Genomic DNA, 21,906 nt, shown 5'->3' with positions numbered 1-21,906 from the left:
ACTGAGCAACTGAACTGAACTGAGCTGAACTGAACTGAACTTTCTTCCTCCAGTCTCTTGTCAGCTGTCTATGCCCACCGCCCCCCCCGCCCCCCCGACCTTCCCCTCCTAGCTCCACTCACTCCCCTCCCTAGCTATACTCATTGCTTGACTTCTGGCCCTTGCTACTGTTGCTGCTATCATTGCTTGACTTCTGGCCCTTAGCCAACCACTTTCCATTTCTCCCCTGCTCCTAACAGCCATTGACCTTGCTGCAGGGACAGTTCACACCACATCCTGCCCCCCACACCCCCAGGCTGTGCACCAAGCATCTGTAACTGGCACCCATGCATTTTCCCATCCTCTGGACACAATGGAGCAGGCACCTTCCAGTGGTCAGAGACAAAAGCTTCTGCCAGGCCGCTCCAAGGACCTTGCTCTAGGTGTTCCCCTCTTTCCTTGGTCTCCACTGGCTCCTGTTCATTCACTCAGTTGCATCTGACTCTTAGTGACCCCATGGACTGCAGCATGCCAGGCTTCCCTGTCCATCGCCAATTCCCAGAGCTTGCTCAAACTCAAGTCCATTGAGTCAGTGATGCCATCCAACCATCACTGGCTCCTGACCCTTAGTTTAAAAAAATTCTGGTCTCCTTCCAAGTAAAGATATGGATTATACCCCTCCATAAATGAGTGGTCGCTCTCTAGTTCCCACCCCACATTTCTGCTCTTTCTCAATCTAACCTCTCCCGACAGTTATCTAAATTTCGCCTCCTCCCATTTGCATCTCAGGCTCACCCCCTCCACCATCTTCCACCCTGGTGCCAGAGCCACAGGACCCTTCAAGTCCTTCTCATCTTGACCTGCCCAGTGCATTCTAGAGGTGTCCTTCCCCTCTACTTCTTAACTCCACCCTCATCCACCTGGCAGACCGCCTTCTCACAGGTATTGGGTATTCACAGGGAACAAGAGGGTCACAATCTCTGGAACTCTTTCTGGAGGAGGGCCACAGGCTAGTAGGCAAACATGTAAACAAGACCAGCTGCTAAGAGGGGCTATGAAGAAAATAAAACCAGGAGTTTAGAGGCTCTACTTTCCAAGGGGTCAGTCGAGAAGGGCCTCCCGAGGAGGTGATATTCACCAGTCATGTGAGGGTGAAAGGGAAGAGATGGATGCACACTTGGTACATCTGAGTGAGACCTGTCTTTTCGGGCTCAGCTTATACATCACCTCTCAGCAAGTCTTCCCCCACTCCCTTCTCAAGGTCCCCAAGCATCTTTGCAACCCCCATCATGGCTCAAATCACACTGCATTGCTCTTGTCTGTTATGTCTGCCAAGCCCACCACAGTGTGAGATGCTCAGGCCGTGCCTACTTTGTTTTGTGATCTCAGCCTCCAGCACAGGAAGCCCCAGAGAGGGAAAGGATCTGGGGGTGGGCAGGACACACAGTCCTCCCTGGCCAGTACCACAATCTGCTGTCCTCACTCCTCTGGGGAGCTGCCAAGGCCAAACACAGATTAGAGGCTTTTCTGAAAGGCAGCCTAGGAGCTTGTGGTTTAAAAACACAAGCTGACAACTGTCCTCACCTGTTGCCATCTGTGTCCCAGGTCCTGGCCTTTACTCTATCCGCAGCCTGCTGGGCTGCCTTAATTTTAAGCCTCCTTGGGAACTATCCTGGACACCACAGGATACAAAAGGATTGTGAAGTTTAGTCCTGCCCTCATGACGCAAATAACAATCCAACCAGAAAAATAAGGCCAGCCAACTCCAACTCTGGGGCGTAAAGTTTACATTTTGAACAAAGCAAGAGATTTGATATTTCAACATGTAATTGTTCAAAATGTCGGGTATCCGATTAGAGTCCACCCCCACCACCCCTGCCAAATCTTGATTGAATTAATTTATTTTTTAAATGGTTGTTATCTATGTAGCCCAACATCTCCAGTAAGATTTAACTGAGCTAAAACACTACTAGAAACGGATCAAGTGAAATAAGAAACTAGACTCATTCTACTTCTATATATTCATGTATATATTAATAGACTGCTTAAAAATTAGCCAGGAGAGTGCGTGTATTTTAAATCATAAATGAATAGATATCAATTTTAAAATGAAGCATATGATTTTAAAAAATACTATAAAACCTCTTTGGGCCTCTATTTATCTGTCTAACGGAGATAGTGATTGCTACTGTATTTCAAAGTTTTTTGAGCAGTGATTCTCAACTGGGGGTGATTTTGGTTCCATGGAATTTTGCAATGTCTGGAGGTGTTTTTTGTTTGTTTGTTTTGTTTTTATTGTTACAACTAGGGGAAGGTACTCCTGGCATCTGACAGGTAGAAGCCAGGGATGCTGCTAACATCTTATAATGGAGAGGTCAGCCCCCCACCACCAACAAAGAATTATCCAGCCCAAATGTCAAAGTGCCAAGGTTGAGAAACTCTGGTCTAGATGATTAAATAATTTGAAGGCACCCGGAAGAGTAAAAGGTCTTTTGTATTTTGTTTTATTTTGCATTTTTTCGGTAAGGCAAGCACAGGATAAACATTCACACTTTTACAAACAGTGAAGAGTAACTCTTCCCTCCCAAAACTGACCTCTAGTCCCTCGGTGCTCCTTCCTATGGGCCATTATTATTTCAGTTTCTCCTGAACCCTTTTAGAAAAATTCTAGGCAAACACAAAGTTCCATTGAGCACACCTGGTGGCCCAGTCACTCTACACCTTGCTTTTTTCATTTACCCACACAGCTCAGAGATGGGAGATGGGCCAGCATCCTTACTCATGGACCTACAGCAGCCTTATTTTAATAGCTTCTTAGCATGTGGCACGTAAACCAGAAGGTAAGCTTCATGGGGGCAGGAAACCTCTGTCTTGCTCACTAATGGGCTCTTAGAACAGCAGCTGACCTACAACACACATTCAGTAGCTATTTTCAGTTATCCAAATAAATGTTGGATGGTTGACATTCCATCATGTGTATATGTCACCCATCTCCTACTGGGGGGTATTTGGATTATTTCTCATCTCTTGCTGTGACTATCCTCTGTGCATATAGGTGAGTACAACTGTTGGATAAAGTCCTAGAACTGGGACTACTGTCAAGGGCATGTGTGTTTGTAACTGTGATAGATAAGAATTGCCAAATTAAGGGCACAATTCTAAATGCTAATTTAGGGTACAGATTGCTAAACAGGGATGCCTAAAAAAGCGCTCCCTTCCATGGGACAGCAACTGGGCTGAGTAAGAACTGGCTTTGAAAATGCACAAGTTGATTGACTTGGAAAGGGGATGCTGAGTAGCTGCCTAGCCATTGTTCTGGAAGCCCTGGAGACATGGGTGTTCTGAATATAGTCCCATAGTTCAAAGCACTGGGGCCTTTGCCTGCCAACTACCCAGCTTAGGAGGGGGGCCTGACCCCACACCGCCATGAGGGACAGCATCACAGGAGTCATGGACATTATCCGCATGGAAATTTCAAAACTGTCAGTCAGCTCAGGGGACAAAGGTCCAAGAACAGCTTCCACTCTCGCCAGCAGCCATCTGGGCAGTGAGAAGGATGACTAGACAGAGGCGAATTGTGGCAGTGGATGAGTGCTGAATCCCATGTGTTGGCACTCTGCTTTTACATGCAAGGTCTCACATCCTCCTCCTCCCAACTCTGGGAGTGGACACTATTATATCTTCATTTTACAGATGGAGAAGCTGAAGCACAAAGAGGTCAGGTGGTTTGCTGAATGTCCCAGCACCCAAGTCCCTGAGTACCTCTGCCTCCTGGATTGCCAGTTTGAGCTTCTATGCATCAAAGGACCTGCTTCTTCCTGGCTCCACCTTTGGGAGTTGTTTCTAAGTCTGCCAGATGGCTAGATGTGTGGAACAGGACTTCCCCTTCACTAGAGAGTCACTGAGGCTTGCATTTAGGAACACCTCCCAACTGTAAAGGGTCAGGAGCCATGCTGATTTCCAAAGGGACCCTCAGGAATGGCCATCAGATTATTTCCTGCAGTCAAATCTTATCTTCACATCTAGCCCATGAACTCCCAGACGGCCAGGGCCCTGTCAATTGGACTGAAGACTAGCAGATCCCAGAAGACTGTTATGTGGGAGGCTGTGTCCCCAGCCTGACATTCACATAAACCTTAGATCTCTTACTGCCCCACACTGCAGCGTTGGCTGTTTTCTTCTTTTTCTTTTTTATAATTTTTTTTTCTTCTTCTTGCTATTGTTTCTTCTTGCTATTGTTTCAGCAAGGGGTGTTCCAAATCCTTGTGTCTGGAAATAATTTGAAAACTTTTTATGCTTTTCTATTATATTTATTGAGTTTTTGGAAGCTCTTTCTGTTATTTATCCTATAACATTATTTCATGTATTTTATTAGTTTTTGTAAAGAAAATACTTGTTCCAACATCTAAAAATCAGAACCTTTGCTGGTAATAAGATCCTGGATAAAATAAATGACATGGGTCATTTTTATTTTTCTTTTTTAATCAATAAATCATTTCACTACTTTATTTATCCAACAGATACTCACTTGTGCTGCCTGCAGTGGAGCTTAAATGAATAAAAACAGCATGATCCTTATTCTGAAATTGCTATTGCCAATTTTAAAAATGAAGTTAGCTATATAATTTGGGGGTTAGAAGCATATTTTTAAGACGAAGTCAATAGCAAAATAGGCAGGGAAAGAAGTTAATAGATGTGCCTACATCTAATGCTTTTCATAAAGCAAACATTTCTCCATATTTTAAAAGTCCTTAAATCCAATATCAAAAATTAAGAGATCAGAAGAGACCTAGAGAGATCAGAAGAAATAGAAAATTATCAAATAAATGATAGAAGAATCTTTCTCAGGAGTGAAGCACATGCATTTCTAGACTGAAAGAGTTTACTGGCATCCAGTACAACACATAAGAAAAGACCCCTACCAAGACACACAGGTTCCTTGGTGGTTCAGATGGTAAAGAATCTGCCTGCACTGCGAGAGGCCTTGGTTTGATCCCTGAGTTGGGAAGATTCAGTGGAGAGAAGGAAATGACAACCCACTCCAGTATCTCTTGCCTGGAGAATCCCATGGACAGAGGAGCCTGGCAGGCTACAGTCCATGAGGACACAGAGTTGGACACGATTGAGCGACTAACACTTTCACTTCCAAGACACAAAATCTTGATGTACCAGAACTTGTAGGTACTAGAGAAAATTATTCCCAGAGGTGGGAAGAAAATGGTCACAAAGACTCTGTAACAGAATGGCGCCAGAATTCTCTCCAGCAGCCCTATTAGCCAGAAGTCAACAGAGCAATGCCTTCAAAATTCTGGATAGTAGTTTCCAACATAGAACTCAATTCTTGGGCTCTCGATCAAGTGTGAGGGCAGAATACAGCCATTTTAAGATATTGCAGGTCTCAAGACATTTGTTTCCTATGGTCTTTTTCTCTGAAAGTTATAGGAGGCTGTGCTCCACCCAAATGAGGAGGTAAACTACGAGAAAGACCTGGGAACTAGGCAACGGGTCATCTGACGCAAATCACATTTGTCGGGAAAGACAAATCCCATGTGCTGGCAAAGAAAGGGAGTCTCCATAATAATAGTAAAGGAAAATTCCAGAATCCCAACTGTTCAGAAGGCCGAGAGAGCCACTAGTCCCCACTGGAGCAGGAAGTCAGAGATCCAGATGGGAGGTCTCAAAAGAAATGAACAAAACCCACAGAAATAGAAGTTGCCTTATCTATACACAAGAACCCACAAAGGCCTAATTGCAAACCATCTGAATGGACAATTCCAAATTCAATGGTAAAGATAAGACCCACAGGCTTGGCTCAGATTAACTACTACTCTGGGCTGACTGGCCTCAGGATCTAGAGATGTTCTCAGGTAAGCTCCACATCATGATGGAATGAGTGACAGGCTCTGCAGTCAGATTGGTTGGGTTTAAGTCCTCCCTTTGCCTAGAACTAGCTGCATGCCCTTGGGCGAACTGCTCTATTGTTCTGAATCTTATAACCTTCGTAAATAGGAGATCAAAACAATGACCTATGATATTATGTCAACTTATTAAGATGATATATGTAAAACTGCTTTGTAAACTAGTATTAATACAGTGGAAGTTACCCAGCAACCTCTGCCAACCCAACTCACCAAATTTTGCCACATTTGTCTGTGTTCCTCCAGAATTCCAAAGGTGGTGGTGTTAGGAGGTGGGGCCTTTGGGAGGTGACTAGGTCATGAGAATGAAGCCCTTGTTAATGGGCTCCATGAAAGAGGTCCCAGAGAGCTCCCCCTCCCCTTCCTTTGTGAGGACACAACCACAAAGAGAAGTCTGCCACCTGGAAGAAGGTTCTCACTTGACCATGCTGGCATGTTGATCTTGGACCTCTAGCCTCCAGAGCTGTGAAAAATAAATCTCTGTTGTTTATATGCCACCTGGTCTATGACGTTTTGTTTTAGCAGCCCAGCTGGACAAAGACAGCCAATCTCCTGGTAAAACACACAGACTACTGCCCACGGCATGCTGATCCCTTGCCACTGTAGAATACACTCTCCCACTCTACACCAAGTGTGGCGTTTTGGACCAACAGCACAGGCACCACCTGAGAGCTTGTGAGAAATACAGCATCTCAGCATGCCTCGAACCTGCTTAACTGGAGTCTGCATTTTCACCAAATCCCCAGGGGAAAGGTGGGCACCTTAAATACTGGTCTAACGGGCCCCAAACACTTCTCTTCCCACCAAACAAGCTGCAGGCTTCCCAAGAGCCACCTGAATTGGTTTACAAGCCGGTTTATCCTATTGCTTCTGCTATTATATTATGAAACATAATTAAATAGATAAACCCAGACCTGAGTACAGAGGGAGAGTTGTTTCTAGGAAACCTAGGCCGGATGCTTTAGGAAGGCATGAGAAAGGAGAATGGTCTAGAATTACAGTTCAGCAGAGGAGGCTTCTGGGAAGGGTTTAATAGCTGGAGGTACTACCTGTCAAGGCTATGGTTTTTCTTGTGGTCACGTATGGATGTGAGAGTTGGACTGTGAAGAAGGCTGAGCGCCGAAGAATTGATGCTTTTGAACTGTGGTGTTGGAGAAGACTCTTGGACTGCAAGGAGATCCAACCAGTCCATTCTGAAGGAGATCAGCCCTGGGATTTCTTTGGAAGGAATGATGCTAAAGCTGAAACTCCAGTCCTTTGACCACCTCATGCGAAGAGTTGACTCATTGGAAAAGACTCTGATGCTGGGAGGGATTGGGGGCAGGAGGAGAAGGGGACGACAGAGGATGAGATGGCTGGATGGCATCACTGACTCGACAGACATGAGTCTGAGTGAACTCCAGGAGTTAGTGATGGACAGGGAGGCCTGGCATGCTGCGATTCATGAGGTCACAAAGAGTTGGACACGACTGAGTGACTGAACTGAACTGATTGCCTGTGGGCATACCTTAGGGGTCACACCTGAGGATACCAGGTCCTCCTCGTTTACTCTGAGTCAGCCCTGTAGTTCCCCCACTACCACCACCCCCAGTATTATAGCTGTTCCTTGCCCTATCTAGGTGTTCTTTATCCTGAACTAACATTGGGACACTTACACAAGGGATGCATTACATGAATCTTCTTATTAACCCTGGAGCAACCCCATGAGGGAAGTTATTACTATGCAATTTATAGACAAGAAAAACAGAGATTAAGTCACTTTTGTGAGGTCACATGGTAACTGGCAGAGCAGGACTTGAAAGGAGGTCTGCCTCCAGGTACCAGGCTCCAACCATGACACTGTTGATGGCAACAGACACCAAGAGTTTAGGGAAAACACAGATGCTGCAGAAACATTTGAGAAATGTACATCCCCACCAGCAATTAAAGGGATGTAGATCCAAGCAACTGCATAGCACTTTTCACCTGTCAGATCTGCAAAGGTTTTTGTTCTTTTGCAATTCAATTTGCATGTTTGTCAAAGTAATATGTGTTCATGGTTTACAAGAGTCAAACGGTCCAACAGGCACACAAGATGAAAAACAGCCGCCGCTGCCCTGGCTCATCGCACACCCACCCAGGCACACTCTGTGGGAGGAAGGGATGCAATTCCAAGAGGTGGCCTGAGCCAGGCCGCTCCTGCCGTGGCCTTCACTTTCTGTCCCCTCCACACTTTCTCTGGGCTCTCCAGGGCCTCCAGGAATGTTGCCCTGATGTTCCGCTGATCTTCCCAGTACAGCGAAGCAAGGGGCTGGGTGGCCCAGATTGGGAATGGAAATGGGGAACCAGAGGGGGATACATAGCAAGAACCCAAACTGACCCACACCCCTTAACACAGCCATCTGTAATCTCACTTGGGGTGGGTGGGAGGAGGGAACCATTCCAAAGGGAAAAACCAGCACTGGCCACATCATTTGTAGAAAACTCTATGTGGAAGTGCTATTTCTTCACTGTAGTAACAACAATAAAGAGATTTTATTTTTACTTTTTGGCCATGCAGCACAGTATGTGGGATCTTAGTTCCCTGACCAGGGGTTGAACCCATGCTCCAGGTACTGGAATTACAGAGTCTTAACAACTGGACCACCAGGGAACTCCCAAGAGATTTTTTTTTTTTTGAAAAGAAAAATAAATATATCCCCAACCTGTCACCCTCTCCCACCAAAAACTACGTTCTCTTGGGTGGATCCCCAAACATGTAGGTTTTTAGAGCGCTGTCATCAGCATCACAGGGAAAATAACAGGCTCTTCAGAGCGAGGTTTGGGGTCAATTCCTGGTTCTGCTGTGGGATGTGCAACAAACCCCCTTTCTGAGCCTCTGCTCCCTCCTGTGTGAATGGAGATCACATTTCCTGCCTCTCGGAGGAGCTGGAGGACGATATGTGTAAAAAGCCTGGCACTGGGCTGGGGACATAGTAGCTGATCAACCAGGAGGAAGGCAGCTGCCTCCCAGAAAGCACCCTGGCCTCAGTGCTATGCTCTTCTCTGGCTCCAGCTAACCTCTGTGGGACACTTCCTACAGCCCTGAACTGGTAAATCCACCGCCAGCACTTGTCACTCTGCCCCTCCAGCTCTGGCCTTTTTAAAGGCCCAAACAAGGCCTTCCCATAACCATAACCCATCCTACTAAGTGTACTCACAAGTGCTCAGAGAATAAATCCTTACAGCCCAGAGCTCATAGCTCCCCACCCTCCCTTCCTGCCCCTCCAAATGCCTCTGCCTCCAACTCTATCCCAGTGGCCCTCGTTCAGTGCTGACCACCCCCGGCTGAGCTCTCCTGTGACCTGTGGGCTCCTGGGGGTAGAATGGATGCTGGTCCAGCTCTGTCTCCATCACAGCGCCCATCAAAGGCTGAGGCCGCTGGGCAGGGTCCTGCAGGCCTTCACCCCATGGTTCTTTGTTGACCTCCCACCATGACAAGGGCGGTGAACATGACAAAGACAGGCCTTCCTTTCAATGGACTAACTTTCTGGTGGGGGCAGATTTTTTAAAATGTCAACAAATACATACACTCTGATTGTGACAAGTGTTATAAATAGAACAGGGTGATCATACAGCAGTGCAGATGAATGAGCTACTGCTATACTCTACAGTATGGATGAACTTCACAGACCCATGCAGCCAGGCACTGAAGTGTATACATGTGTGTTTCCATTCATATAACACGCTAAAACAGCCCAAACTAATCTGTGCTGTTGAAAATGAGGATAGTGATTACTCTGGAAGGAAGCACGGGGACTAAAGGGACATGAGACATAAGGGGGCTTCTGGGGATGCTATTCATGTTCTGTTTCTTGCCGTGGGTGCTGGTTACATGGTTGTGTTTGGTATGTGAAAATGCATCAAACTGTATGCACATGACACGTGGGCATGTGCACATGGATATTATACTTCATTTAAAAGTTGGGTATTTTTTAATCCTTGGGGGATGAGATGGAGACTTGAGGGTAGAGGTGGGACTTGGTGATATGGATAGGATAGTCAAGGAGGACTTCTTGGAGGAGGTAACATCTGATATGAGACTTATGGGTTAAGAGTTAGTTTTGAGATAAGACAGTCTCTTGAATAAGTGACTGGGAAACTGGACAGATACATGTCAAAGAATGAAATTAGAACATTCCCTGAAACCATATACAAAAATAAACTCAAAATAGATTAAAGGCCTAAGTGAAGTGAAGTTGCGTCAGACTCTTTGTGACGCCATGGACTACAGCCTACCAGGCTCCTCCCTCCATGGGATTCTCCAGAAAAGAATACTGGAGTGGGTTGCCATTTCCTTCATCCAGGGGATCTTCCTGACCCAGGGATCGAACATGGGTCTCCCACATTGCAGGCAGACACTTTAACCTCTGGGCCACCAGGGAGTGGGACTAAAGGCCTAAATGTAAGACCAAATACTATAAAACTCCTAGAGGAAAATATAAGCAGAACACTCTTTGACATAAATCACAACAATTATTCTTTTTGATTCATCTCCTAGAGTAAGGCAAACAGAAGCAAAATAAAACAAATGGACCTAATTAAACTTAAAAGCTTTTGAATAACAAAGGAAACCATAAACAAAATGAAAAACAACCTACAGAATGGGAGAAAATATTTGCAAATGATGCAATTGACAAGGGATTAATTTCCAAAATATGCAAACAGCTTACACAGCTCAATATATAACCCCCCCCCAAATCCCAATCAAAAGATGGACAGAAGATCTAAATAGACATTTCTCCAAAGAAGACATATAGATGGCCAACAGGCACATGAAAACATGCTCAACATTACTAATTATTAGAAAATGCAAATGAAAACTACAATGAAGTATCACCTCATACCGGTCAGAATAACCATCATTAAAAAGTCTACAAATAATAAATGCTAGAGATGGTATGGAGAAAAGGGAACTCTCCCACACTGTTGATAGGAATGTAAACTGGTGTAGCCAGTATGGAGAACAATATATAAGTTTCTTCAAAAACTAAAAATAGAATTATCATATGATCCAGCAACCCCCATTCCTAGGCATATATTCAGAAAGGAGGAAATCTCTAAATCACAAAGATACATGCACCCAATATTCATAGCAGCACTATTTACAATAACCAAGGCATGGGTGTGGAAGCAACCTAAATGTCCATTGACAGATGAATGGATAACACAGACACACACAGACACACACACACACACACAATGGAAAGTTATTGTCATAAAAAAGAACAAAATAATGCCATTTGCAGCAACATGGATGGACCTAGCAATGATCATACTAAGTAAGTCAGACAGAAAAAGACAAATGTGCTATCACTTACGTGTGGAATTTAAGAAACAGATACATATCAACTTACCTATGAAACAGAAACAGACTCACACACATAGAAAGCACACTTATGGTTGCCAAAGGGAAAAGAGGGTGGGCAGAGATAAATTAGGAGTTTGGGATGAACTAGATACATGAAGTAGATGAAGCAGATACATACTACTATATATAAAATAGATAAACAACAATGTCTTACTGGATAGCACAGGAAACTATATCCAATATCTTATAATAATCTATAATGGGAAAGAATCTGTAAAAGAAAAAAAATATATATATATATAACTGAATCACTTTGCTGTACACTTGAAACATTGCAAACCAACTATAGTTTAATAAAATACATTAAATAAAAATTTTTAAAAAGTCAGTCTTGGAACAAACTAGGGAAAAGCACCCCAAGCAGAGGGCCTGGTGAGTGCAGAGTCCCAGAGACAGGAGAAAATTTGGTACCCTGGAGGGACAGCGGAGGCTAGCGCAGGTGGAGCCTCGCACAGAAGCGAGTGCAGGTTGGAGGGCTACTAGATGAGATCAGGGAGGTGAGCTGGCCCCAGATCAGGAAAGCCCTTATGGTCAGGGAAGGAGTGAGGAGTTTATTTTAAATAAGATAAGATGTCCTAGAGCATCACAGAGGCATGTGATCTGGCTTACCTTATGACTGCCACGGGGAGAGGAGATCCTGGGCTGAAGCACCCCAAAGATCATCCATGAATGAATGAAAACAAGATATACATAGAGAACTCTTAGCCTGTGAGAACCATAAGAGGTTTTACAGACCATTTTACAGACAAGAAAACTGAGGCCAGAGAGGGCAAGTCACTTGCCCCAAACCACAAAGCAAGCTAGTAGCCAGGGCACAGAGACTAGCAACTCAGGCTACCTGACATTCAATGACAACTCCCATAAAAGGAAGAAAAATTCCTAGGCCACCAGGGCCCACTAAAGGGAAACTCTGGGAAAGTATGATCTAATTTTGCAAACTTTCTATCAGATTACCGGTTCATCTGGGCTCTGGCCCAGACTGTGTGCATGCTAAGTTGCTTCAGTCGTGTCCGACTCTTCTCAACCCTATGGACTCTAGCCTGCCAGGCTCCTCTGTCCATGGGATTCTCCAGGTAAGAATACTGGAGTGGGCTGCCACGCCCTCCTCCAGGGGATCTTCCTGACCCAGGGATCAAGCCTGCATCTTCTGCATTGCAGGTGGATTCTTTACCACTGAGCCACAGGGGAAGCCCCCTGGCCCAGACTAGAACTGGGTAATTGGGTTAATTTCCTCTCTTGTGACTACTGGGGAGAGAATCCCACTTGCTTCAGATTCTCTATCTCCCAGGCAAGGGAGGTCTGGCAGTGAATCTGCCTGTGGTCACTGATTAAGGATAGGAGACACCGTGAAGACCTGCCCTCTGGAGACCACGTCCCCGCTCCTGGCGGTATGCTGTCCCAAAGCTCCTAGGAGAGCAGGAAAGAAGGAAAGGGCTCCTCAGAGTGGGAGCTCCAGACTAAAGCCAATGGGGGACTGACTACCATAGAGAGGGCCTTCAGCAAAACAGGAGGTCAGAATGAGAAGGGGGTTCTCTTAGCTTGATCAGTTTTCCCATGACCCTCACAAGAGGTTATCATCTTCCTCCTTTACAGGTAGGCAAGGTAGATCAATTAGCCCCAAGACACACGGCTGGTAAGTAACCTAAAGGGGACTATGGTCTCTCCCTCTCCTGGGAACCCTCCCATCCTTAAACCCGACCACCTTACTTGAGCCTCCTGCCCTAACACTCACTGAGTTATTACCGTGCTTTTTTCTTTTTTAATGTTGCACTTTCCCCTATATGAGATCATCTCATTTACTTGTCTTTATCTCCCAGGAGAAAATATGTTCCATGCCTATTGCTGCATTCCTAGTGTTTAGCAAGGTGGATAGAACATAGAAGGTATGCAATAAAAAATTCTGCAAGTACAGAAGGAGGTAGTTTCGGGAAGGCCTTTCTGAGGAGGTGACATTTGAGCCCAAGTGCTGAGAAAGAGCCAGCCATAAGAAAATCTGGCCATGGGAAGATCTCGGGCACTTTGAGACCGAGAACGGAACAAAAGGGGAGAGGGGATGAGGAGTGCCCAATGCTAAAACACAGCTAGAAAAATACCTTTACCAAGAGGAGACCGGGGTTGGGGGACCATTTAAGGGAGCAGGGCTGGAGGCAAAGAGACTGCCAGTCCCTGCTATTTGGTCCCGAGCAACAGTCTCCCGCTGAGTATTTCCGGCCCGCACAGGTTGAAGGTGGAGGGGTATGCTGCTTCCCGAGGCGAAACTTATCGGAACCCTTCTCCAGTCCAGAAGGTTGAACCGCTGCGGGAGGCGCTCTGTTTCTAGCGTTGCGTCTTCACTCAGCGACCCACGCACAGCCGCGACCCTGAGCCCACGTGAATCGCAGAAGCCTTCTCCTCCGACCTGACCTCCCGGCCCCCAAGTCTCAGCTTCCGGCCTCCACTCTGGCTGAGGGTCCTCAGTTCTTGACGAAATCGAAGGTAAAGAAGTAGCCAATAGAAATACGGCCTGGAAGCGCTTAGGGCAGGGCGCGAGTGCAACTGACCAATCAGGGCAGCCTTCATCCCTTTAAAAGTGCTGCCGCGAGGTGCTGAACACCGCTAGTCGTCCCAGTTTAGCCGCTGGCTTCGGAGTGGACCTGAGCCGATCCCTGAGCTCCACCAAGGGCGATGGCGTCAGACAGAGGCAGCTGTCGCATGGCCCGCGCCTTCGGGGCCGTGCTCCCCCTGAACTGGTTTGGAGATGCGTCGTCCCGGCAACCCTGTAACAGTTCGGTGGGCAACGGATCTGAGAGCACTCGCCCGACCTGGGGTCCCCGCAGCCTGGACGGCCTGGAGGGAGTGGCAGAGGCTGGAGCGGCGCTGGCACTCCGCTCGCTAATCGCGGGCGCCTACCTGGCCCTGTGCGCTGTGGGGCTGGTGGGCAACGTGCTGGTGCTGGTCCTGGTGCGGTCCCAGCAGCGGCGCCGGCGCTCGCTGCTCAACTGCTTCCTACTCAACCTTGCAGCCACCGACCTGCAGTTCGTGCTGACACTGCCCTTCTGGGCCGTGGACATGGTGCGCGACTTCAGCTGGCCCTTCGGGGGTGCCATGTGCAAGGTGGTGCTCACGCTCACGGTGCTCAATATGTACGCCAGCGGCTTCTTCCTTAGCGCCATGAGCGTGGCGCGCTACTACGCGGTGGCGAGGGCGCTGCGCCCCGGCCGCCCGGGCACCCTGTGGGCCGTCTGCTTGTGCAGCTTGCTCTGGGCCACCGCAATCCTGGCCACTGCACCCACCGCCCTGTTCGCCACAGCGGCCAGCATCGGGGGCGAACGCTTGTGCCTGCTGCGCTTCCCAGACGGCGGTCCCGACTGGCTGGCCTTCTACCATCTGCAAAAGATCACCGTGGCCTTTGTGCTGCCGCTGGTCACGCTGGGGACCTGCTCACTGCTGCTTCTGCGCTTCCTGCGGCGGCGGCGGGTACGCTGGCCATCTGGGGTCCCGCCCCGACGTCGCTCCCGGGTTACCCGCGCGCTGGCCTGCGTGCTGCTGGCCTTCGTGCTCTGCTGGCTGCCCAACCAAGCGCTTACGTTCTGGGGGGTGCTGATCAAGCTGAACGCGGTGCCCTGGGACCGCGCCTACTTCCTGGTGCAGGCCTACCTCTTCCCAGTGTCCGTCTGCCTGGCGCACTCCAACAGCTGCCTCAACCCGCTACTTTACTGCCTGCTGCGCCGCGACTTCCGCCAGGGCCTGCAAGAGCTGTGCGGCCGGGCCCAGCACCCAGCGGACCTCCGCCCCGGCTCTCCGACAGCCGCGCCCCAGCTACCGGGCTCTCTGATTAGGCCTGAACCCGGAGAACCACACCTCTCAGTAAGGGCCGCACGCCGCTCGGTCAGTACCAAGAGTGATGGGGCAGATTAGGCCAGTTGGCGTTGGAGTGATGATGTCAAGGGACAGTGCCTGACTGGGGAAGCAGGCCCTTTGGCCGTCGAAATTACTTACGCCTGGGAGTTTATCACTAACCTTCTGTGCAACCCAGGGGGAGTCCCTTTCTCCCTGGCCTCAGCGTCTTCTTTCCTATAAGGAGAGGTGAGGATTAGATGAATCCTGGGGACTCCTCTGTATCTAGCCCTTCGATCCTCCTGGCACAACCTCTGCAAACAGTGTGAGCTCCATTCATTGACCTTTAAGGCACTTAATCCGACTCCTGGTTTATGTTTCCCTTTGTTATAAGGGAGCTGTGAGAGAGGGATGTGAGTGGTTTTTGGAAACCATAGAATGGAGGGATTTCAAGGTTATGAGGTAGCTGTTGATGGCTCAAGATTTCTGAGCTTTCATCTGCAAGGCCTGCCTGCTATTTGTTCTCTCTAGATCCTGGGGGCTTGACTGACCCAAACATCACTCATCTGGCAGTATGCTGTGACTGAGCATGCTAGCTGTTGCATGAAAAGTGGCTGCAAGGAGCAGTCAGGCGGTCTGGAGCTATGTAGCTGGTGGGAGGAGGGAGGATCAGTGGGTGGTGAGCAGTGACCTGAGTGGCCCACATAGGACAGAACTGGGACCAGTGGGAAAGAAGTCATGGGAAGCCGATTTCCATCCCTCGTTATGGCAGGCCTTTCCCATTTTTGAGCACCTGAGCTTTGTGGGTGGTGAGCTCCCTGTTCTAGAAGTCATTACAACAGAGACTGATGGAGACAGAATTGATGCATCAGATAGGGGTGTGGAGCTCCTGGATGATTTCACCAATCTCTTTGAGCCTGGAGACCCTGTGACTGATATGGGACAGGTGGGAGTGTTTGCATGCTACAGGTCTTAACAGTCAACATCTTTTCCCCTTACTCTCCAAAGGCATCACTGAAGATAAATCAAAAGGGAACTGATTTGAATTCCTTCTCTGGTAGACAGCACTGGATCTTCATATTGATGCAGAGCTACCATAAGGCATTCTCAGCACACACCAGTTGAGATTAGGTGGTCAGAGGTCAGAATTTGTGTTTGCATCCTTGCAAAGACTTGCTCATAAATTTCATGCCTGATGTTTCCGATAGACAAAGACGATGCTTTAAAGTAGAGGAAAAAACCTATTCCCCACTGCCTGGTGTCCAAGTCCGGAGCCCACACAGGATCTTGGGTGAACTCAAATGTCTGTGATTTGTCATCCCAGAGCAGTCGGAAGGGGTGGAGGGGTGAGGCCCACAGCTAACCCCTGGTGGAATGAGAGGCCCTGTGCCTCATGGTGTGGGTGATACTATGACCGCTCTAAAGGACCACAATACAGAAGAATCTGTATTCCTTGGAGTGCTTGTCCACTTAAAAAGAAAATAATATTCTACAAAGTAAAGAACTGCAGTGATTCACTGGTAGCTCCAAGCCTTGGTTATTTTTCTCAGTGTTATTTTAAAATTGAGTCATTTGCAGCTTATTTCTCTCTCACATGCAGAGGAATGTTTTGCGGGAGCAACAGGAGGGATAGAGTCACTCCTGCTGTTCTCATTTGTCTTCCTGCAGCCCATCCCCCATTGTCCCTGGGACCAGCCCCAAGAACTAAAAGGGTGGGATATGGGGTGTTCTCCCAAGAGAACAGGAGAATGGTGTGGGAGCTGCAAGTGCTCTAGATCAGAAATAATAGCTTATTAAATAGAACCTGAGGGCAATGGTCATTTCTAAAATCATTCTGTTTAAAGAATACTGTAGAAAGTTACACTAATGACTCCACAAATACCATACAGTGGACCCTAGGGTGTGGGAGGCAAAGACATTAAATCTGGAGTCAGCCTGTTCAGAAGCCCTTGATCTGTCCTCGCTATGTGCCTTAAGCGAGTCACTTTGCCTGCCTCAGCCTTGGTTTCTTTATCTGTAAAATGAGTGGGGCTGGCCATTTCCAGATCAATGATTAATTTTTACCCCCTCTGTGTTCTTTTCTATTCATTCTTTACCTGCAAACTCTTTTTAGGGTCATTTCTTGCTACAACACAATTCATTAACTCTTAGTTCCTGTGAACTGTTTTCCTTTATTGAGGTCTGGGTGAATTTTACTGGCCCATGTTGTGCAAGTATCCTGTTGACCAGCAGAGGACTGTGGCTCGTGTGGAGGGTCTCATCAAATGCCCATGTTGTAGTCTCACCCATACTGTAGTCTCAAACCGTGGGCCCAGCTGTGAGCTGGAGCTTGAGGCTTCCCCTGCAGCTGCCATGTGTGTGGAAATAGGACCCAGGTGTGCCCCAGAGAGACCACCCTCTGTCAAGGGGGCATTCAGCACAGTCCTGACACCAGTACTGAGGGGACAGTGAGGAAGGAGGCAGGCATGAGGGATGGGGCACTCTGAGAAGACAGTGCACAAGAGTAACCTATAAGAGTGTGATATCACTAGATGTCGAGAAGAGGGGCATGTGTGGAAATGCAGAATAAGTGAGATTTTTGAAGGGAAAGAACAAAACCCCCAAACTTGTTGAGCAAGAAGAGCAATGATCCGGCATTGGCTGAGTGCTTGAAAATGAGGCAGGCACAGCGCTTTGTGCAGGCCTGGTCTTCAAAAAGGATTTTGAGGTATGCAGTATTATTTACCTTGTAAGGAGGGAATGAAAGCTCAGAGAAGTTAGGGAACTGCCTGAGGTCACACTGCTTGTGAGGCAGCACAGCAAACATTTCCAACAGCAGCTCCCTGACTCCAAAGCCCAAATTCTTACCTGCTTTTGGCTCATCTGCCAGCTGCCAAGAAGAAGGGGGGTAAAAGTGCTCAGAGAGGCCAAATGACAACTTGTGTCCTGGGCACAGAGGCAACAAAGGAGCCAGGTGCCTGCAGAAGAATAGGTGCTCTGAATGAGCGCATGGAGCCTGGGGTGGCCATGGTGTCAGGTAGGGCAGAAGAGGAGGAGGGATGATGGCCTGAACAAATCCCAAGGATATATGACGTTGTCATTATCCCAGCACTTCCCAGCCCCCTCAGCGGCCTGTAGGAGAGAGGCAAGGGGGATGCTCAGACTTCCAAAACCCCTCCAGGCGGGTGGAAGTACAGAGCCATGGACTCTGTGCCAGGAGACAGGTGGGCAGCTGCTGAATGTCATTTTCAACTTGCAGAGGTGAGCCCCTTCCCCTTGGAGCAGCCGGGCCCCAGCGCCTCAGCCTCGGCATGCTTTCTCTGCTGAATTCTTCCTTGAAGAGGACAGCACGCTTCCCTGCACCCCTCGCCTGTATCACACACAGCCTGGCCTGTTTGTGAGACCCTCCTGATCCTGGCCGCCTTTCTCTCTTCCCTTTAGGACAGAGGGCCAGCTGAGCCTTCCTTTCTCTTCCAAGTCACCTCACCCCCAGGTCCTTCTTGGAGCGTTCTAAGTGTTGGAACCCCAGGCAGATGTTGCAGGCCTTTTCTCAACCCTAGCATGCTCTCTGTGAAAATTTTTGGGGCCCCCATGTCCCACTTTGTGTCCCTCCCTTGTGCGCCTTGAATCTTTTCTCTGTTTTGGCTCTTAGCGTTCCGCTCTGCCTGCCTCCCTGCCATTCCTCTGCCCACCTTCGAGGACAAGGGCAGGCACACAGGTTTTCCTGGTCCCCTGTGCAGTGTGTTGCCTACACAAGGACAGCAACCTGGATGCTGAATATGCTTCTATTTCTTCTTCAGCTGTAAACTATAAATACCTGTGTCTGAGTCTTGCTTGTATGGCTTATACGGTAGGCCCTCAATAAATGTTTGGTGAATGAATGAACACTGTTGTGTATGTCCTCACTCTCCTGTTTTCCTGTGTATGGTGTGGGCTTTTGTCTCTTTCCCCTTTCCTCAATCTGAGCAGGCCTTCCAAAGCCTCCCCTGGGTTCAGGAAGACTCCTCCTAAAATCCAGGTTCCTGTGAACTGGGTCGGCTGGCCGGGCCGTCTCTGGATCTACCTTCGTTCACCTATTTCATTCCTCAGACCTTCTTTATGTCATCGTCTCCATTCATTCTCACAGTATCCTTGGGAACCAGGGCACATTATTCCCATTTCATGGAAGAGCAAACTGAAGCTCCAAGAAGCGAAGTGGCATATAGCCAATGGGCAACAGAGCTGACATCTTCCCAGGCCTGCCACCCTTCCTGCCTCTAATATGAGTTGTCAGACTGGAGTTAATCAAGACAAATGATATGAGTGAATGAGGAGACGGCTCATGGCTCACTACCTTCCACAGTTGTTTTATCTTAACAGGAACCGATTAGATGTGGGGATTGTAGATGTGGGGGTTGCAAGAGGAGAGTGGCCTTGGGCTGAAGCAGAGACATCAAGACACTGTGTGAAAAATGGAGTCTGACCACTGACCTATACAAGGCCACCCTTGGCTGAATTCTGACCTCCTGAGAAAAAACGGGAGTGACTGGATGGGAAAAGTCAGACTCTAGCAGCTGGAGGAAAGGGTGGGAGGGAAGAAGCTAGAGGGTGCAAATGTAGACAGCTCTTTCAAAGTGGCCCGTGATGGAGGCTGGAGGGTGAGAGGTCACAAAGGGCTGTGAGGGACAGCAGTGCTGATGGGAAGGAGAGATGGTGGGGGTTGAGCATGGAGGAGACGGGGCTGATTGGGGAGTGACAGTGTGTGGGGATGAGAGGGTTCAGAGTCACTGTGGGTTGGGGTTGGTTACAGACAGCATGATGCTCAGGCTGACAACCTTATTTGAAAGCAGGTGCTGCTATGCATTGAATTGTGTCCTCCCAAAAAGCATACTGAAATCCAGCCCCAGACACCTGCAAGTATAACCTTATTTGGATATAGGGTCCTTGCAGATGTAATCAAGTTAAGATGAGGTCATCCTGGATTAGGCTTGGCCCTGAATCCTATGCCTGGTGTCCTTATAAGAAGGTCACGTGAAGACAAAGAGACACACAGACAGGAGAATGGCATATGCAGATGGAAACAGATTGGAGCGAACCATCTACAAGCCAAGTATTCCCGGCAACCCCTTGGAAGCTGGAAGCGGCAAGGAAGGATTCTTTCCTAGCGGCTTCCAAAAAAGAGTGGCCCTGCTGACACCTTGATCTCAGCCTTCTACCCTCCAGAGAACTGTGAGAGAATAAATTTCCGTTAAGCCACCTCATTTGGGGCTTTCCAGGTGGCTCAGTGGGTAAAGAATCTGCCTGCAGGAGACGCAGAAGACTCAGGTTCAATTCCTGGGTCAGGAAGATTCCCTGGAGGAGGGCATGACAACCCATCCCAGTGTTCTCACCTGGAGGATCCCATGGACAGAGGAACCTGGTGGGTTACACTCCATAGGGTTGCAGAGTCAGACACAACTTAGCATGCATGCACCTCATTTGTGCTAATTTGTTATGGCAGCCCTAGGGAACTGATGCAGACATTCTATGGGCTGAGTTTGCCTGCGGAGGAGGGCTGGGGAGGGTGGGGAAGAGTGCTCACCCTCTGGCTAAAGTCTGCAGCCCCGGCTCATTCCTTCCGGCCTCCCTTAGTAAAGAGCAGCCTGAGCAGGTTAGGCACATGGATTCACTCCACGTGGTCTAACATGGAGCCTCAACAGAGGGCTTGGGCCCAGGGAGGCTGGCGCTGGGTGGGGGAAGACAGGCAGCACAAAAGCAAAAGGGGCGCTGGTTATAGTAGAGGCAGTGGCCCTGGAGGAGAAAGCACAGGCCGTGGGGTGCTTCTGAGCTGGGTGACCTCGAGCAGGTCACCTGACCTCCCTGGGCCTCAAGGCCCCCACCGATACTGAGACCATGCTCCCCACAGCACTGGCCCCCTGTGTAGTCCATTCCCAATACCTGACAGGACTCCTTACCCTACGTTTTCATTCTAGCCATGGGGATCAATTTCACCTTCAGCAAACATTTCTGGAAGGCTGATTGTGTCAGCCTCCAGGGACAAGGACACACACACAACACACACACACACACAAGTAATTTATGGCCAGAGACTGACAGGCTGGGTTTAAAAAATAACCTCATATATACAAACACACCTAAACATAAGAGCAAAAACAGGTTGAAACTACAAAGGATGGAAAATGGCACACCAAGCAAGTAGGAATCAGAAAATAAAATGGCTGTACTGTTCCATTGGTGTGTAGCATTGTTACCATCAGAAAAAGGGGTCTGAAGGCATAAATGCGTTATTAGGGAGAAAGAAGATCATTATATAATGATACAAAATAACAATTCTCCAGGAAATATTTTTTAAAGTTTAGCTTATATTCATATAATGTAACAATTGGTAGAATTTTAAGAGACAAATGGATAAATCCACAGTCATGGTGGTAGGTTTTTAACATCCCTGTCTCAGTAATTCAGAGTTCAACAGGCTAAAAACAATTAGGGTATAGAAAATTTCAACACCACAATTAACAAGCTTGATCAAATGGATAAGTATAAAACCCTGCACCTAACAGAAAATATGCATTCTTTCCAGTGTTCATGAAATACTTTAAAAAAATTGACCATGAACTAGTCATAGAACAAGTTTCAACAAAAACTTAAAAACAGGCCTACAGTTTCCAACCACAGTCCAAGGAAGTTGGAAGTCAATAACAACAAAGTCAAGAAAACAAAATTCAATGTTTGAGAAAAAGTTTCCAAATAATGCAAAACCTAAATTGTGATAGAAATTAGGGAACATTCAAGACTGAGTAATGAAAACATGAATAACTAACATCCACTGTTTGCTGTCAGATGCCT

The 21,906-nt window shown here is 47.8% G+C and overlaps 1 protein-coding gene across 1 annotated transcript; it reads left to right on the top strand.

Moving 5' to 3' along the window:
• The first annotated feature begins 13,950 nt into the window (after positions 1-13,950).
• On the top strand, positions 13,951-15,183 carry LOC128066465 (relaxin-3 receptor 1-like). The gene has a single exon (XM_052659522.1). The coding sequence runs from the start codon at positions 13,951-13,953 to the stop codon at positions 15,181-15,183; it is 1,233 nt and encodes a 410-aa protein (XP_052515482.1).
• The last annotated feature ends 6,723 nt before the right edge of the window (positions 15,184-21,906 follow it).

This window comes from Budorcas taxicolor, chromosome 21 (assembly GCF_023091745.1).
Source record: "Budorcas taxicolor isolate Tak-1 chromosome 21, Takin1.1, whole genome shotgun sequence".
NCBI classification, from domain to species: domain Eukaryota; kingdom Metazoa; phylum Chordata; class Mammalia; order Artiodactyla; family Bovidae; genus Budorcas; species Budorcas taxicolor.
Note: the sequence above shows the minus strand (reverse complement) of the source record. Positions and strands in the feature narration are given on the sequence as shown.

Excerpts from the sequence above, each read along its gene's own strand:
- LOC128066465 (XM_052659522.1), top strand. The coding sequence starts at position 13,951 with ATGGCGTCAGACAGAGGCAGCTGTCGCATGGCCCGCGCCTTCGGGGCC.